The sequence below is a fragment of the Phalangium opilio genome, unplaced genomic scaffold (assembly GCF_054372755.1).
Source record: "Phalangium opilio isolate 3A_F unplaced genomic scaffold, DU_Popi_V2 ptg000045l_1, whole genome shotgun sequence".
Lineage (NCBI taxonomy): Eukaryota > Metazoa > Arthropoda > Arachnida > Opiliones > Phalangiidae > Phalangium > Phalangium opilio.
In genome coordinates this window covers 3,928,705-3,952,370 of record NW_028324168.1, presented here as the reverse complement: position 1 = coordinate 3,952,370, position 23,666 = coordinate 3,928,705, and the positions used below count along the sequence as shown (strand labels likewise).

The 23,666-nt window shown below is 34.3% G+C and overlaps 3 protein-coding genes and 1 non-coding gene across 6 annotated transcripts; 1 reads left to right on the top strand and 3 right to left on the bottom strand.

Annotated features, from left to right (window-relative positions):
• Positions 1-5,251: 5,251 nt before the first annotated feature.
• LOC149676826 (uncharacterized) lies at positions 5,252-6,524 on the bottom strand. Of its 2 annotated transcripts, XM_089838403.1 has the most exons (3): positions 6,320-6,524; positions 5,943-6,226; positions 5,252-5,861 (listed from the first exon to the last, which is right to left on the bottom strand). In XM_089838403.1, exons 1-3 carry the CDS (start codon positions 6,334-6,336, stop codon positions 5,356-5,358), a joined length of 807 nt encoding a protein of 268 aa, XP_089694529.1. In that variant the 5' UTR covers positions 6,337-6,524; the 3' UTR covers positions 5,252-5,355. The 2 variants fall into 2 exon arrangements, with proteins under 2 accessions (XP_089694529.1, XP_089694528.1); XM_089838402.1 differs by having other exon boundaries at positions 5,252-6,226.
• Positions 6,525-8,936: 2,412 nt separating this feature from the next.
• LOC149676825 (sodium/potassium-transporting ATPase subunit beta-2-like) lies at positions 8,937-17,125 on the bottom strand. 2 transcript variants are annotated; one of them, XR_016366617.1, is made up of 7 exons: positions 16,966-17,125; positions 16,529-16,807; positions 13,441-13,704; positions 13,160-13,353; positions 12,848-12,961; positions 9,579-10,892; positions 8,937-9,462 (listed from the first exon to the last, which is right to left on the bottom strand). XR_016366617.1 is itself a non-coding variant. In XM_089838398.1 (6 exons), the coding sequence occupies exons 2-6, from the start codon at positions 16,650-16,652 to the stop codon at positions 10,653-10,655; spliced, it is 936 nt and encodes a 311-aa protein (XP_089694524.1). In that variant the 5' UTR covers positions 16,653-16,807; positions 16,966-17,125; the 3' UTR covers positions 8,937-10,652. The 2 variants fall into 2 exon arrangements, 1 of the variants encoding a protein (XP_089694524.1); XM_089838398.1 differs by having other exon boundaries at positions 8,937-10,892.
• A 553-nt stretch (positions 17,126-17,678) lies between these two features.
• On the bottom strand, positions 17,679-17,752 carry TRNAT-AGU (transfer RNA threonine (anticodon AGU)). The gene has a single exon. It is a non-coding gene; the product is annotated as a tRNA-Thr (tRNA).
• Positions 17,753-22,053: 4,301 nt separating this feature from the next.
• On the top strand, positions 22,054-23,251 carry LOC149676823 (uncharacterized). Its single transcript, XM_089838454.1, has 3 exons — positions 22,054-22,187; positions 22,546-22,675; positions 22,752-23,251. Exons 1-3 carry the CDS (start codon positions 22,097-22,099, stop codon positions 23,002-23,004), a joined length of 474 nt encoding a protein of 157 aa, XP_089694580.1. The 5' UTR covers positions 22,054-22,096; the 3' UTR covers positions 23,005-23,251.
• Positions 23,252-23,666: the final 415 nt, after the last annotated feature.

The window sequence follows — 23,666 nt, the reverse complement described above, 5'->3', positions numbered from 1 at the left end:
GTGATGTAAAGATTCAAATCATGAAGAAAATAAGATTGAAAGTGACGTAAATTATTGAAATCATACACAAAATTCGATTGAATGTGGTGTTAAACTATTTAGACAGATTAACATCTTTCCAAATTTGTGTGGTGTTTAGGGGAAATATTTACTTACGCGCCGAAAGAAATTATAAAATGTTTTTCTTTTACATCAATACGAAATATCTGTCTTTCGAAACTAATCTGTTCATTCCGCGTTGATGGAAAATATCTTCTCTTATCTGTTAAAATTATCACGCTTCTTTATCGTTTTGAGAGAAAATATGGAGATAAGATTTAAAATAGGCTTACAAATAGTAAAAAATGAGCTTAAAATATTAATTAATTCAATTCTCAGACACATATATACTAGCAGCAAAGGTACCCGGCGTTGCACGTGAGCCCATAAGTCCGTCGGGGCGATTTAATTACTTTTTCCGAAATTCTACATCACTTTACTAATTTCTATGGTTTTGAAATCGAATTTCAAAGTTCCATAACCAAAATTCCCGTGTGATATAAACGTGATGAATACCTTAATACCTAATAATGTATGAATTCCTAGAATATAAACGTCTTAATCTTAACCGGGATACATTAATTTATGATTTTAAATTACTTTAGTATTGTGAGATTTAGAACACTAGATAAATTCCTAGTCCTACTGCAAAAGTTTATATGGAAAAAGATTTTTCAAGATGAAAGATACGTAGTGTAAAACGGATGATTTCAAAGTTCAGACTAAATAACAGAAAATCAATGAAACACCATCTCCTCATTAACATTAATTTATGTTTTGATATTATTGCCGTTTGGTCTCTAATATGTTTATAGGTATTTACGTAGCAGAAAACGTTTTCAAATGACGGAATTGCGATTAAGTTTCGTTCACAAGTAACTAAAAAAGCGGTTGAAAGTGTCATGAAATGCCTATAATTCAATTAAAAGTATCGGCAAAACACTAAAAATTGGTTAAAGTTTCGCTAAATGTTTAGTAAATGTTTCGTTATTCAACTTAAATATATCCGATATTGTTAATATATGACTATTATAAAACAGATAATGAAGTTGAATGACGAAAAAGTGGTCGAAAGTGTTGTTAATCTACTAAAATTCGGATGAAACTGATGTGAAATTAAAGCATTCGATTGAAAGCGAACTAATACGACTAAGAAAGTGGATCAAAATTTTGTTAAACTACTAAAATGTGGTTCAAATCACATTCAAAGGAACTAAAAAAGCAGTCGAACGTTCATGAAATGACAAAAGTACAATTGTAAGTAATGTGTTTAATATTTTTATAAATTTTGCAAGGATATAAATACTTCTCGCGGATCTCAACAGTGTGTGAAATTTGATCACACGAATGTTACCAGTAATTGGTCCATTAACGTAACAAATGTGGATGATTACCAATAAATAAACCCATTTCATTTCAATCGTGATTTGATACTATCATAACCAAAATTTCGGTATATCACGACGTTTCGAGGAGACCTTTAGACACTTAATACTAGTCAAAACTCATTGGTGAGAAATTAACAATTGCTAAACTTGTTTGCAATATAAACCAAGGCTTTGAACGCAAAATTTATCCCAGTTTGTTTATTTTATCAGTATAGATCTTCTCAAGATACACTTTCTTATCAGTTTGATAAATGGAAATTTCATTGGTGATAAATTTTATAGTTCAACGCCTAATAAATCCGCATCTCTTTTATCAGTATCATCGTCTTTTCGATCTTACGTTGAAATTTCAAAATATCATTTAACCACTTTGGAACAGAAAAACTCCAATGCAAAAACAGATGGACACGCGTGTAGTTTCAATAGAGAATGATGTACCACAGTCATTGGATGGAAGTGTCAAGGTTGCCAATCTCATGACCGGGAGGGGGCCGCCTAATAAAACACGCGCCGGGGAAAACAAATATACGAGTGTGGCGGCCCTCCCCCGGTCTTGAGGTTGGCAACCTTGACACTTCCATCCAATGACTGTGGTACATCATTCTCTATTGAAACTACACGCGTGTCCATCTGTTTTTGCATTGGAGTTTTTCTGTTCCAAAGTGGTTAAATGATATTTTGAAATTTCAACGTAAGATCGAAAAGACGATGATACTGATAAAAGAGATGCGGATTTATTAGGCGTTGAACTATAAAATTTATCACCAATGAAATTTCCATTTATCAAACTGATAAGAAAGTGTATCTTGAGAAGATCTATACTGATAAAATAAACAAACTGGGATAAATTTTGCGTTCAAAGCCTTGGTTTATATTGCAAACAAGTTTAGCAATTGTTAATTTCTCACCAATGAGTTTTGACTAGTATTAAGTGTCTAAAGGTCTCCTCGAAACGTCGTGATATACCGAAATTTTGGTTATGATAGTATCAAATCACGATTGAAATGAAATGGGTTTATTTATTGGTAATCATCCACATTTGTTACGTTAATGGACCAATTACTGGTAACATTCGTGTGATCAAATTTCACACACTGTTGAGATCCGCGAGAAGTATTTATATCCTTGCAAAATTTATAAAAATATTAAACACATTACTTACAATTGTACTTTTGTCATTTCATGAACGTTCGACTGCTTTTTTAGTTCCTTTGAATGTGATTTGAACCACATTTTAGTAGTTTAACAAAATTTTGATCCACTTTCTTAGTCGTATTAGTTCGCTTTCAATCGAATGCTTTAATTTCACATCAGTTTCATCCGAATTTTAGTAGATTAACAACACTTTCGACCACTTTTTCGTCATTCAACTTCATTATCTGTTTTATAATAGTCATATATTAACAATATCGGATATATTTAAGTTGAATAACGAAACATTTACTAAACATTTAGCGAAACTTTAACCAATTTTTAGTGTTTTGCCGATACTTTTAATTGAATTATAGGCATTTCATGACACTTTCAACCGCTTTTTTAGTTACTTGTGAACGAAACTTAATCGCAATTCCGTCATTTGAAAACGTTTTCTGCTACGTAAATACCTATAAACATATTAGAGACCAAACGGCAATAATATCAAAACATAAATTAATGTTAATGAGGAGATGGTGTTTCATTGATTTTCTGTTATTTAGTCTGAACTTTGAAATCATCCGTTTTACACTACGTATCTTTCATCTTGAAAAATCTTTTTCCATATAAACTTTTGCAGTAGGACTAGGAATTTATCTAGTGTTCTAAATCTCACAATACTAAAGTAATTTAAAATCATAAATTAATGTATCCCGGTTAAGATTAAGACGTTTATATTCTAGGAATTCATACATTATTAGGTATTAAGGTATTCATCACGTTTATATCACACGGGAATTTTGGTTATGGAACTTTGAAATTCGATTTCAAAACCATAGAAATTAGTAAAGTGATGTAGAATTTCGGAAAAAGTAATTAAATCGCCCCGACGGACTTATGGGCTCACGTGCAACGCCGGGTACCTTTGCTGCTAGTATATATGTGTCTGAGAATTGAATTAATTAATATTTTAAGCTCATTTTTTACTATTTGTAAGCCTATTTTAAATCTTATCTCCATATTTTCTCTCAAAACGATAAAGAAGCGTGATAATTTTAACAGATAAGAGAAGATATTTTCCATCAACGCGGAATGAACAGATTAGTTTCGAAAGACAGATATTTCGTATTGATGTAAAAGAAAAACATTTTATAATTTCTTTCGGCGCGTAAGTAAATATTTCCCCTAAACACCACACAAATTTGGAAAGATGTTAATCTGTCTAAATAGTTTAACACCACATTCAATCGAATTTTGTGTATGATTTCAATAATTTACGTCACTTTCAATCTTATTTTCTTCATGATTTGAATCTTTACATCACTTTCAGTAGTATTTTCGTCATCTTTTCTATCATTCTCCATCACTTTAAATAGTATTTTGGTCATCTTTTCAATTATTTTCCACCACTTTTAATCGTAGTTTGGTAGGTTCACAACACTTTCAATCACATATTTTCCCATTTCGATACACTTTTGACTATGTTTATGCTTAGGGATAGAATAGTAACAAAAGTTCGAACAGTGATAAGAAACGATTGAAAAATAATAACGAAAGTTCGAACAGTAATAAGGACAAGTTTGAAGAAAAATATGAAAGGGACAATGAGAAATAATAATATTTTTAACATTAAAAAGAAATGATTGTACCGGAATAGGAAAAGTTTGAAAAGAAATAATGAAAATTAGAACAGAAACATGAAAAGCTTGGGAAAAATAATAAATAAACTTGCAACAAAATAAGAAAAGTTTGAAACATTTCAGCAGAAATAACTAAAGTTTGAACAGCAATAAAAAAACGTTTCAGCAGAAATAACAAAGGTTTGAACAGAAATTAGAAATGTCTGAACCTAAATGGGGACGTTTGAACAGAATAAAGGAGAAATTGAACAGAAATGGGGGAAACTTTGTAGTGAAACTTTCAACATAAATAGTGAAACTTTGAACAAAAATAGTGAAACTTTGAACAAAAATAGTGAAACCTTGAACAAAAATAGTGAAACTTTGAACATAAATAGTGAAACTTTGAACATAAATAGTGAAACTTTGAACATAAATAGTGAAACTTTGAACATAAATAGTGAAACTTTGAACATAAATAGTGAAACTTTCAACATAAATAGTGAAACTATGAACATAATTAGTGAAACTTTGAACATAAATAGTGAAACTTAGAACATAAATAGTGAAACTTTGAACATAATTAGTGAAACTTTGAACATAAATAGTGAAACTTTGAACATAAATAGTGAAACTTTGAACATAAATAGTGAAACTTTGAACATAAATAGTGAAACTTTGAACATAAATAGTGAAACTTTGAACATAAATAGTGAAACTTTGAACATAAATAGTGAAACTTTGAACGGAAGTAGTGAAACTTTGAACGGAAATAGTGAAACTTTGAACGGAAATCGTGAAACTTTGAGCGGAAATCGTGAAACTTTGAGCGGAAATCGTGAAACTTTGAGCGGAAATCGTGAATGTTTGAACGGAAATAAGAAATGTTTGAATGGAAATAAGAAATGTTTGAAATGAAATAAGAAATGTTTGAACGAAATTAAGAAATGTTTGAACTCAAATGAGAAATGGTTGAACTGAAATAAGAAATGTTTGAGCTGAAATAAGAAATATTTGAACAGGGCTTAAAATATTAATTATATTAAACCTACGTAAAATAATTAGAAACCATTTCATTCAAACATTTTCTTTTTATTCGAGATTCTACAAATATTGTTTAGCATTTAACACTATCCTTCGCCTACAAAATGTAGAACTTACAAACGTTTTATTAATTAAAGAAAGTCTGCGAAATACTTATTCGCGAAATAATTATTCGCGTCATTGGATCTCATGTGATAATGCACTTCGTAAAACATTAAACTGTGAGTGTTATCACACAGACACTCGGCTAACCTGCAAATCTGCAGAGCCTTGAATATATAATGCGTAGCTAGGTCGTTTTCATCACTATAATTTTTCCTTACGGTTTTGTTAGTTTTATATACCATAAACATACACATATGATGAGCTAAGTTCAAAACTCTTAAGTACTGGTATGGACAATGAAATTCGTATCCACCGTAATAAAAGGTGCGAAATTTACATTCCTCCTCATTGCGGGGATGACAACTCCCTAAATGGCAAATATTTGGGTTTGGCATTCCGTACATTTTGTGTGGTGTGAGGTGTACGAGAAATACGTAGATAGTATCTCCCGCAAATTCTTTCAATTTGAATTGATGGGTCTTCTTATTTATGATACATGGAAACTGTCTAGCAAACATGTCAATTAATGACCCTGCGGGTAATTGTACTGTAGAAGTTAGTAATCTGTACATCGCTAAGTGTTTCAAACCAAAATTTATATTAGGGCCGTTACCGTATTGCCATATATAACCTTCACCATCGTCTACATTATAGACTTCATTCGGTGAGGGGTTTATTAGTAAATCCCCCGTTTCGGGATCTGTAGTCCTTTCAGATTTTCCGTAATCTTTATTCCACCCGATAGCACCAAATTTTTCAATTCGTCTTAAGTTGTTTCGTCTAACGGCGGCTTCTAAAGTAATGGGTGAATTCATTCTACCATCCTCACTACAGCAGATAGGACAGGAAGGCGTGTCCGGCGTATTGTTAGTTTCGGAGAACGCTTTTGATTCGACCCTGATGGAGTAAAAATTAACCGAATACTCTAATTAGAAGTCTGGATACAAATGGACATGCAAGGGTTAACTATATTGTTAAGAGTATACTTACAATTTAACTGAGTCCATTTCTAAGTGATGACACGTGGATATCGTTAGCAGGGGTGAAAAGCTTGAAGAGTCGTAAAATGACTTATCTTTTAAACTACCGCGTCTTTTATAGGATCTTATCGCGGGACGATCACCCAAGATATGATGGGTGTATTTTCTCAATCAACGACGTAACGGAAATTTACCATGACGCTCTGAACGCGGGTATTTACCATGGCACCCTCAAACACGTTGACGAAAGACGATATTGCACCTAATCTCTAAGCCTAACATATATAATTTCCCCTCCCACCACGTTGTCGAAAGTCAACGTGACGTAGAAAGCCTCGAGTCGCGTGTAAGACAAGGATTAGCGAAAAGTTCAATTTTCAACTCCAATATCGGAGATAAAATGTATTCGTATTTACACTTTAATTGCATTCTAAACCATTGCAGGTTATGAAATTCATGGTTCACCCTGTCCTCTTGAGGAATTACGTACACCGTCGTATCCGAAAACCGTACACTCTTTTTTCCGTTCATATTCCCCGCCTACTTCGTTAAAAATGTTAAGCCTAACATAGTGTATTCCAATAATATATTTTAGGTCAAACACAGTGTATTCTACGTCTCTGTTTTGGCTTACGTTAATGATACGCTATTTGAAGCAGGTGTTGGGATACTATTTAAGATAACGGTTCCAGCGCCGTATTTAAGAAATTCGAGCCAATATACCTAGATATTTTTTAGACAGATAAGTGTAACGTATTGATTTGAAAATAGGAAGACGCTATTGAAAACAATGAATTCCCCACACGTATTTCCCCCCCCCCCTATTGGTCACGTATTTTTCCATACGTATTTCCCCGCCACATTGTCAAACTCAATAAGGCACCCACAAATATCTGGTGCCACAAAATAATGATGCGATGAATTCTAGTTTCAGGTGAAGTTGTGGAAATATGACGCTCAGTCTTAAGCCTAACATATGTTTTCCCTTATGAAAGACAATAAAGATAAGGCGCGCATCACGCGTCCTATCATGTATATTTCAGTCACAACGCCAAAAGTTAACATGACGCCTGATTTTCTAATTTCCCCCAGCAACGTCATGGAATTATCCCTGAAAATTTCCACGCCATTCACAAAGTCAACATGGTGTCAAGCTTTCCCCTGGTTTTTCTACGCCGAAAAATCTGGTGTGAGGACGCCATCTTGGTGTCAGGCGCCAATTTGGGTGTCAGGCGCCACTGGGGTGTCAGGCGTTAACAGGGTGTCAGGCGTCAACTGGGTGTCAGGCGTCAACTGGGTGTCACTGACGCGAAAGACTCTTTTGTATACTACTACTCTGTTACAACATCGGTTGTCAGCACGCGCAAACCTAGGTCTCTATGTAACGTAGCTTTGTACGTGCTGTAGGCAATTTTCACACGTATTTGAAACTAAGGCCTATAGGTCCGTGCACTCGAGCTTAAAAACTCGGGGATATTTTAAATCCTGAAGTTTTTGGTCTCTTGACAACAAGTACAAAGCTACGTTACATAGAGACCTAGGTTTGCGCGTGCTGACAACCGATGATGTAACAGAGTATATACAGAATAAGCTGTCGTCCGACATGGGGAGTTGCCTATCCTGTAGAGTGAAAACAAATTTCTTCACGCGCATTCTTTATCCATGGTATAGGGACTTGCCAATTCGGGCTTAACTCCGCCCCCAGCGCCATTATGGTATGTTTTTTTACAGAATGAAAGCTATATAAGCCCCTCCTCCTGGTATGTTTTTTAGCACTAGTGGAAGGTAGCCTGACGTTAAATGACGTAGTACTGCCAACTTAAGTCCCTATTGGTCTATTTGAAAAAACATGTTAACTGAGAAATGTAAAACACCATTCTTGGCCTTTGCCCCTAAGAGATAGAATTACAAAGAAGTTTGAAAAAATGTACTTACATTTCCCATAAGCTGAGCACAATTTGGACTAAAGAAATTTATATTTAATGAATAATGTTAAAAATAAAATTAACGATTCTGATAAACAAATTTGCTGTATGTTGTAAATACATACACACTTTCTCAATCTCAATCGACACAATTAGTGATAAACTAATTAAAATAATTAGCCCTAACACTCGGAAATAACCACTGAGAATGAATATAACCACTTGGAATTAATATTACCACTTGGAATGAATATAACCACTTGGAATTAATATAACCACTTGGAATTATTATAACCACTTGGAATTAATGTCACCACCTGGAATTAATGTAACCACTAGGAATTAATATAACATACCAGTTGGAATGAATATAACCACTTGGAATTAATGTAACCACTTGGAATTATTATAACCACTTGGAATGAATATAACCACTTGGAATTAATGTAACGACTTGGAATTAATATAACCACTTGGAATTAATGTAACCACTAGGAATTAATATAACATACCAGTTGGAATGAATATAACCACTTGGAATGAATATAACCACTTGGAATGAATATAACCACTTGGAATTAATATAACCACTTGGAATTAATGTAACCACTAGGAATTAATATAACATACCACTTGGAATTAATATAACCACTTAGAATTGATTATAAGCACTTAAAATTAATTATAACCACTTCAATTAAATCAATTTCTTACTCCTAATACCATTTATTTTCTTCTCATAAAATTAATCATTTTCAATAAACTACAAGTTAAGATTTCAAAGATTTTTGAGAAAAGCAGATTTTTATTATTTATTTATTTATTTACTTTTAATTATTATTTATTTTTTTTTCAATGATGATAATATTTAACTTTTTTAAATGCGGGTGTTGTTGTTGTTGTTGTTTCAAACATGAAGTTTTTTTAGATCATTAAAGATTTGCTCAGTAATTGCAGACAGATAAGATTAAAAATGATATATTGGCATCTATGATTTTTTTAATGGTATACTAATATAGTAATATATTTAAAAAAAAAAAGACTAATTTGAAAAATTATGACATGATCATGTGGTGTTTCCCTAAAAACTTAAATTTAAATTTAAACCAAATAGTTTATCAAAATTAATCGAAAAATCTAGAAATTTCAATGACTTTCTTCAACAAAATATTAAATTATTTATTTTCTCGCAGTTAAGCCTTGGTTTAATTGAAAGAACCAGTTAAGCCTTGGTTAAGTTGAAAGAACCACTTAAGCCTTGGTTTAGTTGAAAGAACCAGTTAAGCCTTGGTTTAGTTGAAAGAACCAGTTAAGCCTTGGTTTAGTTGAAAGAACCAGTTAAGCCTTGGTTAAGTTGAAAGAAAGCAGTCGCCAAGGCTTATTTACCTTTTATAGTTTTATTTAATCCTCACTGAAATAGTTAAACCAATGGTTAAGAGTTAATTTTGAATTCTTGCCTATTCATTGTAACCAAGGGTTAACGAAAAGAAAATCAAACAATTAGAATATCTTAAGAAAGAAATCCATTTGAATCCTGACTTAATTATTAAATAAAGTAAATAAGAGTTAATTTTTAGCGTTAATTAACATCATTTTATTGAAATTAACAATTATTTTCATTCAAAACTTAATTACTTCTGAATTATGGCCTATTTTATTAATTAAATTAATTTATAACCAAGGCTTAATGAAAAGAAAAAAAAAAACATGTCTTTTCACGATTTTCATCCAATAAAACACAATTAAAAATTAAATTAACCGGAAGTCATGTTTATGTTTGTGTTTTTTGGTTTGGAATCTATCTCATCTCTTTTAATAAAAACTATAACTAAAAATGTCACACAGCGTCTAATTAAATTTAATATTTAATGACTAATAGTGAATTATGTTTATGTATTTTTTTTTTGAGCCAGCCTAATTCATCTAAAAAGGGGACATAATCGGCTAGATTTTAATAATTTTTCTTTCATAAATAATTAATTATCATAATATTTCTTCGTTAAAGCTCAATCTTTCAAATAATTTAGCAGCAGCGGCAACATTTAGAGTTATAAATTAATTAATTAATTCATAAATTTCATCTAAAATTTGAACTCTATATTTTTCTTTTTAAACATTTATTTCGCGCACTCTTTTTCACGTCGCAAGGGACAAAAAAAAATAATTTTTTTTAAAACTACGATTAGCTTATTAGCTTATTCCTGCGTGTGTATGTATTCTTTTTTTTTTTGATTAGCTTATTAGCTTATTCCTGCGTGTGTATGTATTCTTTTTTTTTTTTTTTGTTTCATCGCAATCAGTTTTGGTTTTTCTTTATTTGTTTGTTTTAAAGTCTTACTTTATCTTTGTTTTTTACTCTCGCTTTTTTTTCTTTGTAATAGATTTAATTTTACTTTATTATTATTTTAAAATTATTTCCTAATCAACGAGTAACTCAAAATGCACGCTACCCTTTCGTTCCATTCTATCGTGTTCGATGTTCTTGGCCCAGGCCTTACACTCGATATTAATGAGAACCCCAAATTCGGGTTTTACAAAGTGGACAAAAATAAAGGGTGAGACGTAACCCTCGGCGTTATTGAATGGGAAAAAGTACATGGGAATCTTGTTTGAAGGAAGGTAGTTAATCACTCCCATGTTTTCCCTGTCTGCTGCGTTCTATAGAAAAACAAATAGAGAAAAATATTTGTATTCGGCAAAAATAAATACCCCGACCGTTTCCGAGTCGTTTATAAATACCCCGACCGTTTCCGAGTCGTTTATAAATACCCCGACCGTTTCCGAGTCGTTTATAAATACCCCGACCGTTTCCGAGTCGTCTATAAATACCCCGACCGTTTCCGACTCGTTTATAAATGCCCCGACCGTTTCCGACTCGTTTATAAATGCCCCGACCGTTTCCGAGTCGTTTACAAATACCCCGACCGTTTCCGAGTCGTTTATAAATACCCCGACCGTTTCCGAGTCGTTTATAAATACCCCGACCGTTTCCGAGTCGTCTATAAATACCCCGACCGTTTCCGACTCGTTTATAAATGCCCCGACCGTTTCCGACTCGTTTATAAATGCCCCGACCGTTTCCGACTCGTTTATAAATGCCCCGACCGTTTCCGAGTCGTTTATAAATACCCCGACCGTTTCCGAGTCGTTTATAAATACCCCCGACCGTTTCCGAGTCGTTTATAAATACCCCCGACCGTTTCCGAGTCGTTTATAAATACCCCCGACCGTTTCCGAGTCGTTTATAAATACCCCGACCGTTTCCGAGTCGTCTATAAATACCCCGACCGTTTCCGACTCGTTTATAAATGCCCCGACCGTTTCCGAGTCGTTTACAAATACCCCGACCGTTTCCGAGTCGTTTACAAATACCCCGACCGTTTCCGAGTCGTTTATAAATACCCCGACCGTTTCCGAGTCGTCTATAAATACCCCGACCGTTTCCGAGTCGTCTATAAATACCCCGACCGTTTCCGACTCGTTTCCAAATACCCCGACCGTTTCCGACTCGTTTATAAATACCCGACCGTTTCCGACTCGTTTCCAAATACCCCGACCGTTTCCGACTCGTTTATAAATACCCGACCGTTTCCGAGTCGTTTATAAATACCCCCGACCGTTTCCGAGTCGTTTATAAATACCCCCGACCGTTTAAGAGTCGTTTATAAATACCCCCGACCGTTTCCGAGTCGTTTATAAATACCCCGAGCGTTTCCGAGTCGTTTATAAATACCCCGAGCGTTTCCGAGTCGTTTATAAATACCCCGACCGTTTCCGAGTCGTTTATAAATACCCCCGACCGTTTCCGAGTCGTTTATAAATACCCCCGACCGTTTCCGAGTCGTTTATAAATACCCCCGACCGTTTCCGAGTCGTTTATAAATACCCCGACCGTTTCCGAGTCGTTTATAAATACCCCGACCGTTTCCGAGTCGTTTATAAATACCCCGACCGTTTCCGAGTCGTCTATAAATACCCCGACCGTTTCCGAGTCGTTTATAAATACCCCGACCGTTTCAGAGTCGTTCATAAATACCCCGACCGTTTCCGAGTCGTTTATAAATACCCCGACCGTTTCCGAGTCGTTCATAAATACCCCGACCGTTTCCGAGTCGTTCATAAATACCCCGACCGTTTCCGAGTCGTTTACAAATACCCCGACCGTTTCCGAGTCGTTTACAAATACCCCGACCGTTTCCGAGTCGTTTATAAATACCCCGAGCGTTTCCGAGTCGTTTATAAATACCCCGAGCGTTTCCGAGTCGTTTATAAATACCCCGAGCGTTTCCGAGTCGTTTATAAATACCCCGAGCGTTTCCGAGTCGTTTATAAATACCCCGAGCGTTTCCGAGTCGTTTATAAATACCCCGACCGTTTCCGAGTCGTTTATAAATACCCCGACCGTTTCCGAGTCGTTTATAAATACCCCGACCGTTTCCGAGTCGTTTATAAATACCCCGACCGTTTCCGAGTCATTTATAAAAACCCCGACCGTTTCCGAGTCATTTATAAATACCCCGACCGTTTCCGAGTCATTTACAAATACCCCGACCTTTTTGGCCTATTTTTAAATTCCCAGACCTACAGCAAATTGTATTTCAACCAAAACTGACCTCTCCTTCGCATGAGATATAGATGTATTTGGGATCATACACTTCCGTGATGTTTGGTGGCATTTCTTTGGGAAAATCGTTGCCATCGTAAGGTTCAGGCTCCCATCCGAAAATCTGGAGGAATAATTAATAATAATAATTGGTTTAGAGTGGTTTGGTTGGTTTAGAGTGGTTTAGAGTAGTTTAGAGTGGTTTGGTTGGTTTAGAGTGGTTTAGAGTGGTTTAGAGTGGTTTAGAGTAGTTTGTGGGTTTGAGTGGTTTAGAGTGGTTTGGTTGGTTGGTTATCAAAAACAAGTAAAGCAGATCGCTTACTCTGTTGAGTTTGATGAGGACACATGGACTGCCAACGTCATACCCAAATTTCTTTTCGTAGGTGCAAGGTTCCTCAATTTGAGAGAGATCAAAGATGCAAACGCGTTTGTCGGGCAATTTAGGTTCTCGGTCACAAACCAAGACTGTGTGTTCATGATGTTTGGTGTTTTCAGCATCCTTCAACTTCCTGTATGCTATTAAAAATTAAATTAAAATAAATAATTAGTCTTTCTAATTAATATATTTATATAATCCCAATAAATAAATAAATATTTATTTACGTTCCAAATATTCATTAAGGTTTTCAACCCAATGATTCTTTTTCTTGTCATTTCCAGCATGAGCGAACCAAATGAGCGTGCTGTCAATGGTTTCTTCCGGCGGAATTGGTCTAAAGCCTAGACCGGGAACGTTTCCAATACGACTGTATTCTTGTTGGTACTTTGGTTGATGAACGTCCAAAGTTTGGTAGAAAACGACCAACAAAATTGTCCAAAACGCGGACAAACACAAGTACAGGATGATGTAAAAAATGGTGATTTTGCCTGATTAAAAATATGAATAAAAACTGGTTAAAACAACAAATTGTCGATTAAAGTTTGATCTAAACCCAGAAGACATATTTAAACAGGGTTGCCACGGAATTTTCAGAACCAAATTCCCTGACCTTTCCAGGTTTTCCCTGACCTTTTAGGCCAAAAGTGTAAATGTTTACAGCACGTTTTAAGTGCTTATAATTAAATAAACTCGATCTACATTAAGTTTTCCAATGTATTTGTTACACCAAAATGAATAAAAAACATTTTACCTATAAATAACAGTCTAAGAGATTTTTTAAAGGCATTTACTTTATAAAAACAATTCTAGACATTTTTAAGGATTGCTCTAGAGCTTTCCCTGTGTTAAGAGAGGATTAGAAGAAACTTTCATTACTCTTTCAATAAAGACTTATCCCCAGAAATTTTACCCGCTAAGATAAAATTCCCTGACTTTTCCCTGACTTTGCTGAAATTTTTAAAATTCCCTGACTTTTCCCGGCTCATTTTTAAAATTCCCTGACTTTTCCGGCCCATTTTTTAAATTCCCTGACTTTTCCGGCCCATTTTTTAAATTCCCTGACTTTTCCGGCCCATTTTTTAAATTCCCTGACTTTTCCGGCCCATTTTTTAAATTCCCTGACTTTTCCGGCCCATTTTTTAAATTCCCTGACTTTTCCGGCCCATTTTTTAAATTCCCTGACTTTTCCGGCCCATTTTTTAAATTCCCTGACTTTTCCGGCCCATTTTTAAAATTCCCTGACTTTTCCGGCCCATTTTTAAAATTCCCTGACTTTTCCGGCCCATTTTTAAAATTCCCTGACTTTTCTGGCCCATTTTTAAAATTCCCTGACTTTTCTGGCCCATTTTTAAAATTCCCTGACTTTTCTGGCCCATTTTTAAAATTCCCTGACTTTTCTGACCCATTTTTAAAATTCCCTGACTTTTCTGGCCCATTTTTAAAATTCCCTGACTTTTCTGGCCCATTTTTAAAATTCCCTGACTTTTCTGGCCCATTTTTAAAATTCCCTGACTTTTCTGGCCCATTTTTAAAATTCCCTGACTTTTCTGGCCCATTTTTAAAATTCCCTGACTTTTCTGGCCCATTTTTAAAATTCCCTGACTTTTCTGGCCCATTTTTAAAATTCCCTGACTTTTCTGGCCCATTTTTAAAATTCCCTGACTTTTCTGGCCCATTTTTAAAATTCCCTGACTTTTCCGGCCCATTTTTAAAATTCCCTGACTTTTCCGGCCCATTTTTAAAATTCCCTGACTTTTCCGGCCCATTTTTAAAATTCCCTGACTTTTCCGGCCCATTTTTAAAATTCCCTGACTTTTCTGGCCCATTTTTGAATTCCCTGACTTTTCCAGATTTTCCCTGACCCGTGGCAACCCTGTTAAATATTCACAGTTCATAGACTAGGAGGATTTATACCATTTACACAAGGAGGACCCTCCCTGTGTAAATGGTATGAATCCTCCTAGTCTATAAACTATGTATTTAATTTAACCATTAAAATTTCAAACTTTAACTTTAATCATCGCTTACTTCAGAAAATAAACTTCTAACATGTACATTATATTTAAGAACAAAGCAAATATGAAAATAACTTTCCATTTTAATTAAGTTTCACTGTAAACTCAGACACGCGTGAAAAACATGACTTACACAATTTTAAATTTGCAAAAAAACCTTATATGAAAAGATAGCTATGCTAAGAAAAAAATAAACAATATTTTTGTCGGAATCAGCTAAGTGTGACCAAAATTAAATTTATTATTTTTCGGAAGTCAGCTGCCTGCCTCTAACTGTTCAAAATTTGAATGAGTAATATTAGGTCTAATATTCAATTTGTATTTCTACAGCTGTCTAGGGGGATAAGTGGAAACAAAAAATAAAAAATGAAAGAGTCGGTAGATGGTAGATGTACTATAATTACCCAGCGAAACGCTACACGATTGAGAAACTGACTGGCCTGGTTGAGATTAATGGAACCAATCTCTATGACCTATTTAGTGAACCCTCTTTGTTGCTTTATAACATTACTGCTCTAACATCCCTTCAAAACAATACAGGGAAGCTTCATAATCAAAATTAATCTCTTTATAACGGGCATTTTAAAATTGCGTTTAAAATAAATAAGATAATCACAAATTTAAAGTAAAGGCTTAACTGACAATTTGGATTCTACTGGTAACTGGTTTGAACCAGACTCTTAGCTAAGATCTTTAAAAAAAAATAATAATTTTATGACGCTGACAAAGTTTACATTAGCTTTGATAAGATTGAGATATGAGTTTCTTAGGCAGTTAATTTTTATAACAATTTAATCTAAAATTACAAGAATGACCTCAAAACTATTGAGTTTTAACCCCATAACTTCAGTCTAATTTTCTAACACACTTTTTTTTAAAAACAAAACATCGAAATATAAATTACTATCATAACTTAAAATTTCCCCGATTACATTTTTTCCCAATGACCTCTAAAACATGACCCCTAGACCAGCATTACCACACCCACTAAACTTAAACTTACATCCCAGGTGGATTGCCACAGACTCGTTAAGCCTAACGCGTATCTAATTACCATGCAGATTTAACTTAGTTTTATAGCGTATAATAAATAATTAAAATACACTGTTAATTGTATTTTTGACGCGACGCCGCCATTGCAAAAACAACAAGCGCAAACACCGGCTTCAGCTACAGGCACCGTTAGGCTTAGCTTAGGCTTATCGATTGGGCTTTGGGAAGTGGGAACTATGCTTGTTATCAGGGAGTGCCCAAAACAAGTCTTAAGGAAATAGTAAAACAAAAGAATTTTACTTACACCAACTAGAACATGTTCTTCCTAAGAATTGTCCGGTGCGGGGGTTATAAAGAAATACCTTAAAACCCCCCTTCTCGCTAACATTATCCATGGCATTGCCACCGTAGGTCTCCTTTTCCGCCATTTTTACCGCACGCTAAACGACTGTAGTTGAGTAACGAAACGATCAATAAGATGCAATAATGACGTCACGAACGTCCCCGGATAGAGTAAAATGATTCGACTAGAGCGACTCTGGCGGTGACCCACTAAATATCAACGCTTTTTGGGAGGTTAACCCTATGGAAGAAAATGAAACCAAATTAAAAAAAATTCGTGAAAGAGGCTAGAAACAAGCCTTTCTTTAACAAAATTATAAACATTTATAAAAACGTTAGGCTTAGCGAAGGAATACAACTAAAAGGAGAAATATTGTTTACAGAAAAATAATAACCTACTTTAGATTTGTGGAAAGACGAAAGATGAAGATAGTTGTGTGTGCAAAGGAGAGAAATGATTGAAAAAGAAGCACAGTTTCGAGATAAGACAACGTTCCAGCCGTCTGAACTGAACCCCCCGAAAAGAAAGGCTAGAACCCTAGATTTTTCTCGCCGCTTTCCACTAAAAGGCGCGGTCACTCTAGTTCCTAGCTTTCCCAGCACTTGACTCTCGGTTGCGCGCTGCACTCCCCCTCTACACAGTTTTCTCCTATAAAAGGATCAGACGCATGCGCTTTAAAAAGTAGACCCCTTGACGGGGAGATTTTTATTGACTGATCTTTTCAAATGTCTATTAATAGTGGTGGGGGCTAAACTATAAAATAGGTATAAAGTGTAATGCCATTTTCGCATTGTAAGCTAAGGACTCGGAATTTTTATTGACCTTTTTATGGAACCTTTACATTATACAATGCCTTAAGAGTTCTTTTAAAGCTTTCATAAAAACCGAGTTATAACTGTTCAATGAAAAATTTAAACGTTGATTAGAATCAAAAGTACATATCCTTCATTGATAAATTTATCTACTATGCTAAGCCTTATATTTGTAAAATTCATGAATTATTATCCGAATTTAGGTATTTTTATGTTTCAAATGAACATCCATTTTTATTTTATTATTAGGAATAAATTAAAAGTATTTAGGCCTATTACTCGAAAAAAAATTCATCCAAAGGCACCGCCGAGATTCGAACTCAGGATCTCCTGTTTACTAGACAGGCGCTTTAACCAACTAAGCCACGGCGCCACGGTCTCGCTCCTTCCTAAAATTATAGATAGCCTAACCTTATAGCACAAATCTTCCTTGGCGGGAAATTCGCTTGAAATTTTTAACAAGAAAAGAAAAAGAAATACTTCCTAGACAGTATATGGTGACTGGTTTTTCGAGTAAACATAAGAAAATTGGGATTACAAATCAGGATGTAATATTATTCATTAGAAGGATAACGTGTTTATTAAGTAAGTTAAATAATATTAGGCAATAAATTTCTTAGAAAATAATATAGAAGAAAAGAGAAAAGGAGATGAGTTAGTGCTTGTAATCCGATAGCTAGAATTTTCTAATTCAAAGTACATGTTCAAAGTATATGTTATGTCTAACCGAGAATCCTTGTAATTTTTAAAACCAAAAAAAAGATAAGCAACCCAATATCTATTTACTTCTGAATTTATACATATTTGAAAAGGGTAGGGGTTGAGTTCGCGCGTAAAATGGGGACTCATTACGAAGGCAACTTTTGCGAGTACGTCAAAATGATTTAGCAATTACAAGTCTAGTTAAACATGTAGGGGTGGGAGAATACATTTAAATAAAAGTAATTTAAAAGCCATAACTTGAAGTTAGATTTAAATAAAATAAAATAAAACTAATTAATTAAACAGAGATTTCTAACTGGTTTAGAAAGAAATAACTACAGTTTTGTTAAGCCCCAGTGTTGCCAGACCGTTGGTGAGTCAGAAAGACAAGTAGTTCAGTTCGAATCACTCACAGAGGGCCTTACAACACTGGACTGAATTTAAAGCTTATAGAGATGGAATGAAACAATCTAATCGGACTCCAAATTATGGATTTCTAAAATGTTAACACCTTTAGGAAGGAGAAAAATGCAAAGATATTTAATTTAAACGAGTTTCTTATGAGGTATCACTTATGTCTGGTCACGTGCCACCTTAATTAGGTCACTCGTCAGACTTACAGAGCTTAGATTTAAGATTTGACTAGGCGGTTACGAAATTTAAATTGTGTACAACTACCGGGAAAGAATATCCTACTGATAACGACGACTGTAAGAGGCCCTAGAGGAATTATATCATGACTAGTTCATTATTTGCAATTATGTATGGTGCTATGATAAGAAGAACTAGTAAAATTAACCTTTACGCCACACCTTTGACTTATAGTTTAATAGTAGACTTGATCAGATGTTCGTAATATGAAGTTAAAATTGGGTTATTTTTTGGGGGGAGGGGGGGGGTGAAATGGTGTAGATTAAAATGGACTATGTGATATTTCCATGACCTTTTGACCTTTCTTTGCATTGAAACGGAAATAACAAGGCTTTTAATGTAAAATCGCGTGCAAAGAAATGTATTTTCACCGTTTCACGTGAAAAACAATGTTTGGTGTAATTGCAGTACGCAGCCCATATGTCTAGACCTCTGGGTCATCGATTTTTTCCCAAAAAAAAAAAAATAAAACTTGTGCCTAATTCTGTTCTATATAAAGGTCAGCTCCGAATGATTTTATACGACGGATATATCAAAATAGCTCCATCTATATTGTAACTAAATTAGTTTAATTTATAATTAAGTTTAAGTAAAATTACCCTTTATCTTACAGTTATTGATTTTTTAAATTTAAAAAAATTATTTTGGGTTAAAATCACCTTCCTAGAACATTGGTAATAATTTATAATCGATACTATGAAATAAACCATTAGCACGTGACGTTGATGTTTAGATTAATTTTGAACTGTGTAAGAATAAAATTAAGTAAAAAAAAATAAATATTAAACGTAAAATTCCTAGAAAAATTGTACTTTGTATCTGGGACAATCAATATACACTGAAACCTTGCGCAAAAAACGGGTTTAAAAGTTATGTTTCTAAAATGTTAATTTAGAACTTAATTCCAAGGGTTGAACGAACACTAGAATTTTTAAAGAGAAAAAAAGTTTTGAAAAACCACAACGTTTTTTGTTTTTTTCTATTTTCTGGTTACGAAATAGGCTTAGAGGGGGCCAAAAACGTTAAGAGTTATTATATTTCGAGATCAAGGATTCAAGATCAAAAGCTCAGGCTCTAACTATCATAGAATACTTTCTCTTTTCAAGCTAAAAATATCATTAGGCCTACATAGAGAGTCAGTTAAAAATAGAATAATCCTCCAATAGAGTCACTGACATAATATACGTTCGTAAATAGCCATCTCTTATGTAGTAGGTAGAATTCCCGCCATTTTTGCTAAGCCTAATTTGATCTACATGTACATACAGCTATTAAAACAACTAATACCAGAATACCCAACAGAATAATCTCTAAAACAATTAATACGAAAAAGACTAACCCCTAATACAATTAATACGAAAAAGACTAACCCCTAATACAATTAATACCGAAAATAATAACTCCTAATACAATTAATACCAAAACAGACTAACACCTAAAACAATTAACACCAAAACAGACTAACACCTAAAACAATTAACACCAAAACAGACTAACACCTAAAACAATTAATACCAAAACAGACTAACACCTAAAACAATTAATACCGAACAAACTAACCCCTAAACACTGAATTAACACCGACAATATCGCCGTTTGAAAGAACAACGCAACAAACCATACTAAAACCATAAAACCCAAGCATAAAGCGACACACTGCCATCTATGTACGTCCGACTGAAACGAAATCAAGGACTTTCTTTTTTTTTGTAATTTCATTAGAGAACTGAACTCGACTACGGAAAAGGTAGTCGACCTATTTTAGCGTAAAACGCAACTCTATTCACAAAACACACAAGGGCCAGGGTTGCTACGCTGAATTCGTAAACATAGTAAATTAACACTAAACAGGGTTGCCAGAGCTCCGTCGCGTTAATTGGCGTAAATAATTATCAAATAGGAAGCAAATAGGATTAATCAAGAATAATTATCTACCTAATAGGAAGGGGGTGGGGTGATTAGCCGTTACAAATAATCATAGTAGTTGGAATTTGAATTTGAATCAAGTTTTAGATAGAAGTCTTACTGGCTTAAGGATGTAACTAGACCAAAATATCTAATCGTACTTAATTTGCATAATATTAAAATGGAAACCACCCATCTATTTATAAAATATTCGTAGAAAAATCAGCCCTGATCGTTTCCTAAATATATAAAACATAATTACGAATTACAAAGGTGGTTTTCCTCACCTATATTTAACATTTATAAAACCTACAGGAATTGCTAGGGTAACGGTAGTGCTCAACTTTACAACAGGCATACAATTATTTTTTTACCCCCCAATAAATCTTTCTTCCCAAACTTTCTAATAAAATTAACTTTAACTTTAACACTAATTAATATAGACATATTAATAATTTATACACAATTTTAATGAAGCCACCATCCGTTTAGAAACTCTCACTGTAAAACTTAAAATTCTGTGTAAAAATAAATAATACATTTATAATAATTTCGATTTTTAAAATCAAACCAGACGATCATTTATGTAGCCTGAAGTGATATTTTAATGGATATAATTTTTCCTAATACCTTTCAAATACTATAGCTAGAAGAGGCCCAAAGGGAGGTCATTTTCGGCTTAATAACTTTAATTCAACTGCCTTAAAACGTCATTATCTCCCTTAATTGATACAAGACGTTTCCGTTTACATTTTAAACCAGAGTTTTCACTCATTGCATATCACCTTCAATCACATTTTAACTAGAAATTTTAAACCGTGAAGTCCTTCGCCATTTACCGTTAGTTCGAGATTATAGCCGAATCCGAATTCGATATGTGGTTCTTCATTTCTAAATTGGCCATATTGGTTTTCATTGGTTAGTTAATAAAGTATTTTAAGGATTTTTAATTGATAAGGTGGTGTTTGTTTATCTTTGGTTTGTTTGTTTTTTTTTTGTTAGTTTCTGTTGTGGTCAAGGGGCAAGTGACCGATGTCCGACAATACGACCTTTGTGATTCAATTCAATTAGATAGATGTGGTTACATGATCTACGGGTTGATTCACAGGCCTTCAAGTATCCCAACAACTTATCAGGATTTGCAAGAAGTTTGCATGTAAGTCGATAAATTAAAATTTGCATATATTTTATCAAAAACAAATAGAAAAAAGAGAAAGTATATGAAAATATACTGTTCATTTTGTTTACAATTTACAAGTCTCGCTTTATCTCTCTCTTGAGGTATTTGGGGGGGGGCGTAGATATATTTTTAAGTTTCTTAAAATTATCACAAATTTCGTGAGAGACTATTTAAAATTAAATTAATTAATTAATTAATTAATTAATTAATTAATTAATTAGGACCATGGAGGAAGGTGTTAAGTGTCTGAAAGAAAGATTAGCTGAATGTCCCACAATCATGTCATCCAAATTAGCACCGGGATACTTGGAATCATTACCAAAATTAATTTCGGCTATTTGCGACAACGGAGGCAGAGAACTTGGGAAAAGTAAGTCAGTTTTGAGTTCTATCAGGGATAGATTTAATTTTAGAAGTAGGAATGGAGAACAGAGTAATGCGGGCGCGGGTCAAAGTCCCGGACCCCCTTCCACGGGACGGGGGGTATGACAGCGACAGAGGTAAAAAGGAATTACGCATTTCTCGCCTTCCCCGTCAGCAACGTCATCAAAACTAGTTTGAGTGAGCCAATAAGATAATTTAAACTGTTCGTTACGTGTTTGAGGGACGGGCTATGAGTCGGACCGAAGTAAATACTAACCGTTCTCCATTCCTACTTCTAAAATTAAATCTATCCCTGGTTCTATAAAATAAACCAATAAAATAATATCGGTATTTAATTTAAACAGATCTGATACCCCACGGTAAATGTATTCGAGACAGGCTTGAAGGTTTTTCATGTCCTCAAATATTTTTCGACGAAGTTGAAGGAGCTCTGTATGAACCAACAGTCGATGAACAATTAATTTCAACTTGTTGGTAAATACAAGAAATATTTGAAACATAGCATGTACATTTGAACATGCGCAGTAAAAGGGTAATTTAATCTCTACAGCGCATCACGGAAGTACGATAGATGTTCCTTCATAGCCTACAAACGTTCATGTGGTCGTGATGCGGCCGTCGCCAAAAATGACCTGACCGAAACCTTATCAGGGTTTTTGCAAAAAGAATGCGTTGGGGTTTTAAAGAATCGAATTCATAAATGCGCTCATAGAATACCTATTCCATTACCACGGGGTCATCGAAAGGTCAGCAATGTTCTAGCAGGACTTAACGATATATTTTACAACAAACTCGGACCCTAACCCCTCCCCGTTGACAATTTCGATGTAACTAAAAGGGAAAGACAGCCTAGACAAGGGGGGGGGGGTAAAACTTTGCCTTCCATCTCGCTTTTTGACGCCTGCGCTGCAGTCTTTTTGTATCATGAGAGTGCATGCGCAGAGACAGATGGCAATGTATCAACCCCCTTGAATGTCCCGATATTGAGGGTTTCCTACCCCTTTTTTACGTCGAAAAGGTCTATTGTCTCAGGGATGACGTCAGATGAAAAAAAAACATAGGGTACCTCAATGTAAAATTATAATGTGCAATATTAAAGTGTAAAATTTAATCACAACAATATAATTGATTAAAATTCTTAGAAAATATTAACAAAATTGTTTAAGGCATCTTTGATTGAGTACTTTTTAATTGCAGCACGCAAAGTCACCTTGTACTTCCAATAAGTAAATTCTTTTACTTCAAGGTCATTACTAAATCATTAAATTTTTGGCAAATAATTAACCTTGAAAACGCAATTCACGTGTATGTCAAAATATAGGGAAGTTTTGATGTAATTTTGAATTTTTTTTTACTCCTTAAAGGGAAGACCACCTTCTACGAAGTATAGCGAGAAAAAAAACATACCTTTGGTCAGAATCACTGTAGGTAATTTCCCCTTTAATCAATTAAAATATGATTTGAT

Excerpts from the sequence above, each read along its gene's own strand:
- LOC149676825 (XM_089838398.1), bottom strand. The coding sequence starts at position 16,652 with ATGGCGGAAAAGGAGACCTACGGTGGCAATGCCATGGATAATGTTAGC. Across the intron at positions 13,705-16,528 it reads AAGAACATGTTCTAGTTGGT|GCAAAATCACCATTTTTTAC; the intron begins GTAAGTAAAATT and ends ATTTTTAATCAG. Across the intron at positions 10,893-12,847 it reads ATATCTCATGCGAAGGAGAG|AACGCAGCAGACAGGGAAAA; the intron begins GTCAGTTTTGGT and ends GTTTTTCTATAG.
- LOC149676823 (XM_089838454.1), top strand. The coding sequence starts at position 22,097 with ATGTCATCCAAATTAGCACCGGGATACTTGGAATCATTACCAAAATTA. Across the intron at positions 22,188-22,545 it reads AGGCAGAGAACTTGGGAAAA|ATCTGATACCCCACGGTAAA; the intron begins GTAAGTCAGTTT and ends TAATTTAAACAG. Across the intron at positions 22,676-22,751 it reads CAATTAATTTCAACTTGTTG|CGCATCACGGAAGTACGATA; the intron begins GTAAATACAAGA and ends TAATCTCTACAG.